The 5,402-nt window shown below is 35.6% G+C and overlaps 2 protein-coding genes across 2 annotated transcripts; both read left to right on the top strand.

The window, feature by feature from the left end:
* Positions 1–1,990: 1,990 nt before the first annotated feature.
* On the top strand, positions 1,991–2,946 carry EIN_526160 (hypothetical protein; the record flags this gene model as incomplete). Its single annotated transcript, XM_004256324.1, has 2 exons — positions 1,991–2,291; positions 2,363–2,946. 2 exons carry the CDS (start codon positions 1,991–1,993, stop codon positions 2,944–2,946), a joined length of 885 nt encoding a protein of 294 aa, XP_004256372.1.
* A 128-nt stretch (positions 2,947–3,074) lies between these two features.
* On the top strand, positions 3,075–5,400 carry EIN_526170 (DNA double-strand break repair Rad50 atpase; the record flags this gene model as incomplete). The annotated part of the gene is made up of 1 exon (XM_004256325.1): positions 3,075–5,400. A coding segment is annotated over one exon (2,326 nt), but the record flags the coding sequence as incomplete, so codon positions are not given.
* Between the last annotated feature and the right edge of the window lie 2 nt (positions 5,401–5,402).

Raw genomic sequence — 5,402 nt, forward strand, 5'->3', positions numbered from 1 at the left:
CGAAACAAAACGCCTTGAGATACCAACACAGAGTTTTGTTGATTATTTTATTGGTCTTTCGAAGACTGTATCGGGTGTCAGGAGGTGCCTTTGTTTCAATCTAGACGAATCTGGATATCAAAAATGTGCTGACCGCAAAAAGCTCAAAGTCTTGTGGAATAAAGATGATATCAAAGTGCTGAAAGTTGGAGTTCAACGTAATGTCAGAAGAAGCACCTTTCTCGCTTGTATCAGCGGAGAAGGACCAATTCCAGGAATTCTAATTACTCCGACCTCAACTTGTACTCAAACGCTTGTTAATTCTGGGCTTATTGGCCATGTACTTTTAACAAAAACAGAGACCGGATTCATAAACAAATCAATTTTTATGGATTGGGTCTTTTCCGTGTTTATCCCGAAAATTTACGAGAAATGAATGGAACTCGGAGTTGGTTTTTATGAAAAAGCTGTTTTGCTTATTGATTCGTGTTCTTGCCATGATGTTGAAGAGCTAAGGAAAGTGCTTGAGGTCCACAACATCATTTTGGTGCCTCTTGTTCCGCACGCATCCCATGTTCTTCAACCTTTGGACATTGGGGTGTTTGCGGTTCAAAAAGGTATTATCCGAAATGCTCAGGTTGTAGAGGACAAAGAGGATATGCATGATTCTCTTGGAGGAAATGAAAAGAAAGACAAAGGTGAAGGAATTGATGGCGAGGAATGGATGAATGAAAATTGGGAAAAAGAGGAAAGTGAAGTGAAAGTGAATCGATTTGAAAAGTACCAAATTGAGATACTGACCGCCTTCCACAAGTCGACTTCAATTGTATCGTGCTCTTCGGCTTTTAAGGGTGCGGGTATAACATTCAAATACGACTCGGAAAAGAAAGAGTACTTTTGTCAAGTTGATCCCTTCAAGTGTAAAAGATTGAGGGAAGAATTCCCTCTCCTTTTCAAGGATCTGAATTTTATTTCCTTTTTTAGTTCAATAACTCCAATAAAACTAAAAAGAAGGTTTAAATATGAAGACCTTCCAACTCCCAGGGTTTCTATAACAGCTATTAAAGTCTGTGAACTGCGAAAAAAACAGACTCATCAAACAAACGATCTAAACATCGACGACGAAGTACAATTGTTGTTAGACTGCGAAGTCGACGAACAAATCAACCAAGAAAGTCTGTCTAAAATACGTTTGTATTTGAAGCCCGAACCCCCCCAAACCCAAATCTACAAGAGGAAGGAAAAAAGGCAGTAAGAACAAGACTCCTGAAGAAAAATCAATATTAGAAAAGAAACCAAAAAACCCAAGAGGTCGACCCCGAAAAGCAAATTAACTCATTTTTTGTTATTCCCTTTTGTTATTCATTTTTGTTATTCATTTTTGTTATTCATTTTTGTTATTCATTTTTGTTATTCATTTTTGTTATATATAACATAATAATAACATTTTGATGAAAAATACCAATTAATTTATCGTTTTTTTCAAGACAGGTTTTTTCGAACGAGACACCTTTTTGTTATGACTGTAGTTAAAACAATAAAAGATCTTAAAGAAAACAAAAAACACATTCAATTCATTATAATATAATATAGTTAAAGAATTTAATTTTTTTTATAGCTTTGAAATTAATAATTTTTATAGTTAAATTTAATATTATTTTAATATTATTTTAATTATATTATTTGGTTTATTATTATTTTATAAATCAAAATTATAATAAACAAACATAAAGAAAACCTTTGTTTTGAAAAAATAATAATTTATTAACTAATTAATTAACTATATTAAAAAAAAACACCGAAATGTTTTTTTAATTCATCACATGGCAAATAATTTTTCTTTCATTTCTTTATTAGAAGGTAAATGCAAAATATCGGGAACGCTTACCAAACAATAAAAAAAGCACTCAAAATGCTCTTTTAAAAAAACAAAGACGAATAGAATCAAAGAATTAATTATAAGTACTAATTAAATCTAACTCTTCTTTTAATCGAAATAAATACACAACCAATGTCAACCGAACAACTCACACAAAAGAAGCGTCTTGAACCGTTTTATTTAATGAACGTAGTCTTATACATCGACTCATTCAATACACTTCAAAAGTTTCATATGGTTAGTAAAGCAACTAATCAAGCCATTATAAGTCTCAAAACGAATCCAGAACTTGGGCAATCTTCCATTCGAATAGCCATCGCTTATAATGGTTTTAACAAGTTAAAATTGATTAAAAAGGAGTTAAATATCTTCACTGGAATTGAAACACTCAACCTTCCCAGTGATATTCTAACTCAACTTGACTCTTCTACATGTTTGTGACTTCCATTATAGTATTGTTTTATTATAATGAACTAATAAGAATAATATAATTGTAACTGATAGACAACCAAGTCGAATTAATCCAAGTGAACAAATACATTCAACTGATGGACAAAGATAACACTACTGGAAAACAACAAATATTGAAAGACTTGGCCCCAAAGCTTTGTAAAGTCGCATTTGATGTCATGAACGCCGAGTTTTTGCTTTCAACAACATTCGAAAAGTTGCGAGAAGTTACCATCAATGTCGCACTTTTTACAATCACTGAAGATTCAATTACAAAGTACTTAGAATTCATCAAGGAGACTAAATGTATTAAAAAGGCGACAATCATTTTCAATGGAAACAAAGTTGTGGCAATTTCAAAATTTTTAGAAAACTACAAATCCGAAGTTTTAGCAGTTCACTTGCAATGCTTCATGTTGTATGAACTCGACCCCTCGCGTTTATTAGAAATGGCAGACAAAACAGACTTCCCAGTCGCCGTTTGGGACACTACTGTTTGTAAACTAGAAAATTGGATGCTTGATAAGAGAATAGTCGTTCTCCCTGTCGTCCACAATAGAATGCACGTCACTTCTGCTATGGAAAACTCCCCACTTTATAAGCAATTCAAAGAGAAGTATCTTATACAACTCAATTGACAGTTCGTTTGTGTTATATATAACATTTTAAATAAAATGTTATATATAACAAAAAATAAGTGAGGTATTAAAAACATTTTTTAAAATTTTCAGAACAATAAAAACGAAAACTTTGAAAAAGAGAAAAGATGACAACATTTCAAAAGTTGGAGATTGCAGGGATTCGATCGGTGGATTCACATAAACCCGTTGAGATTGAGTTTTTCAAGCCACTCACACTCATCCAAGGACCAAATGGAGCAGGAAAAACAACGTTGATTGAATCGTTGAGGTTTGCATGCACAGGAGTCTACCCACCAAATTCGCAAACCGGAAGACTTTTTTTAAGAGACCCTAACAACTCTCCAACAAGAAAGACGGAAGCATATGTAAAGTTGAAACTTAAAACAGTGAAGGGAGAGGAAGTCGATATCACTCGAAAGGCAAGCGTTTCCCTTGAAAACGGAAAACTCAAGTTGACGACAAAAGAAGTCGAAATTCTGGCGGACGGGAAAGAGGAAAGCAAGGATTTTATCGGGCAAACTGTCGAAACAAGCAACGAAATGCTCTCAAGCGTAATATTTTGCCACCAAGAAGACGCCTCGTGGCCATTTGAAGAAGGAAAGAAGCTAAAAGAGCGGTTCGACGAAATATTTGGAACAACAAAGTACTCCAAACTGATTGAAGACACTCAGAAGGAGATCAAGGACCTCAAATCGCAGCAGAAGGAAACTGAGATAAAGTTCGTTGGCGTAGAAAAGGATTTTATGACACTAAAAGATATCAAGGATGAGATCGTCGAGCTTCAAGGCACTGCTGATTCTTACGAACTCAAAGTTGGCGTGTGTGGCGAGAAAGCAACGAAAATAGCGGAGCGTCTGAAGAAAGCCTCTGAGGATGTTCGTGCATCCCAAGAGTCAGCCTACAAGGTCGATTCGTATCGAACTGAACTTTCCAAGATTGTTCAAGCCTTAAATGGCGTAACCGTTCCGCCAAAGCAAAGTCAGGGTGAACTTGATGCGTTGATTTCTGAAATTGACAACGAGATTGAGAATTTGAGAACAACAACAATCGACACAACGAAGATGTCAAAACTCAAAACAAAAAAAGACGAGCTTCGTCAAAAAATCGACGAAAAAACAAAGGAGCTTGGGGTTCTCAATCACGAGATCGACCAACAAGTCGAAATTTTGTCAAAAATTGAAAAAATGCTTGGCAAGAGTGATAACCCGGATCTCCAGATTGAAGAAACCATCTTAAAAATTGAAAATCGTAAAAAAGAAATTGAGAAGTCCCAGAATGAAGACGACGAAAAGCTCAGAACACTTCAGAATGAGATAAGTGAGATTGAGAGGAAACAAAACGAGAGTTCAAAGAAAAGGTTTGAGATTGAGAAGAACCTTCGAGAGCTCCAGACTCAATTAAAAACCAAAGAAACAACAAAAGATCGTGAGAAGACAAACTACGAAAAAAGTGAGAACGAGATTGAAAAGATGCGAAAGGAGCAAAGTGAGATTGTTTCAAAACTTCAAACCATTGACATGCCTGACGAAAATGACAAAAATCAAGCTGTCAAAACTGTTAAACGCGAAATTGATGAGTTGGACAAAGAGATTGGAAAGGCGATGGAAAATGTCAAAATGCAGGTGGTTCTTGGGAAGCTCAACGAAGAACAGAAGAAAAATGAAGAGATTTTGAAAAATTCAGAGAGTTGTGTAAGAAATGGAGATCTACAAGGCACTGTCGATTATTATATTGAAACTTCAAAAAAGAATAATAAAAAACTTTTAGACGACAAAGCGAGCAAAGAGAATTTATCAAAAACACGGATTGTCTCTTCTGCGAATATTGAGAGACTTGGCGCCGAGTCGCAGCGACTTGAAAATGAAATTCGAGATTTGGAAAGTGAGAAAAATGAATTTGGAGATGAGATTGAAAATGGCGGAACGATTGACGAGCTTAAAGAAATGGAAAAGGGGATTTGGGCGACTGCTGCGCAGCTTTCAGCAAAAGCCAAATCTGCTGGCATATGCCCCGTATGTGGAAATGCCCACATCGACATTTCTTCGGTGGAAAAAAAAGAAAAAGAAAATTCCAAAAAAGCGAAATTTGGAGAGAAAGAGCGGAACGAGCTGAGTCGCCTTGAAGGTGAGGAGAAACGAAGAAAAGAAGTTGAAAAACTTTTAACAGAGAAAAGAAAAGAACTTTCAGAAATTTCTCAGCATTACAAAAATGAAACAGAAAATTTGAGAAGGACGGAACAGCTTGAGAAGGAGAAAATTGAGGAGATTGCAGTGGTGGAACGAGAGTTGCAGGAGGATGATAAAAAGGTGGAAATTTTGAAGTGCGCTGTCGAAGCAAAAAGCAAACTTGCTAAGATCGAGGAGAGCAAACTGAAACTCAAAATCAACGACACGAAAAGTGTTGAGACTCTGAGTACCATGAAAAAGGTTGCCAACGATAAGTTGAATAAACTC

The sequence above is a fragment of the Entamoeba invadens genome, assembly GCF_000330505.1.
Source record: "Entamoeba invadens IP1 unplaced genomic scaffold scaff_1105074725249, whole genome shotgun sequence".
NCBI lineage: Eukaryota > Evosea > Mastigamoebida > Endamoebidae > Entamoeba > Entamoeba invadens.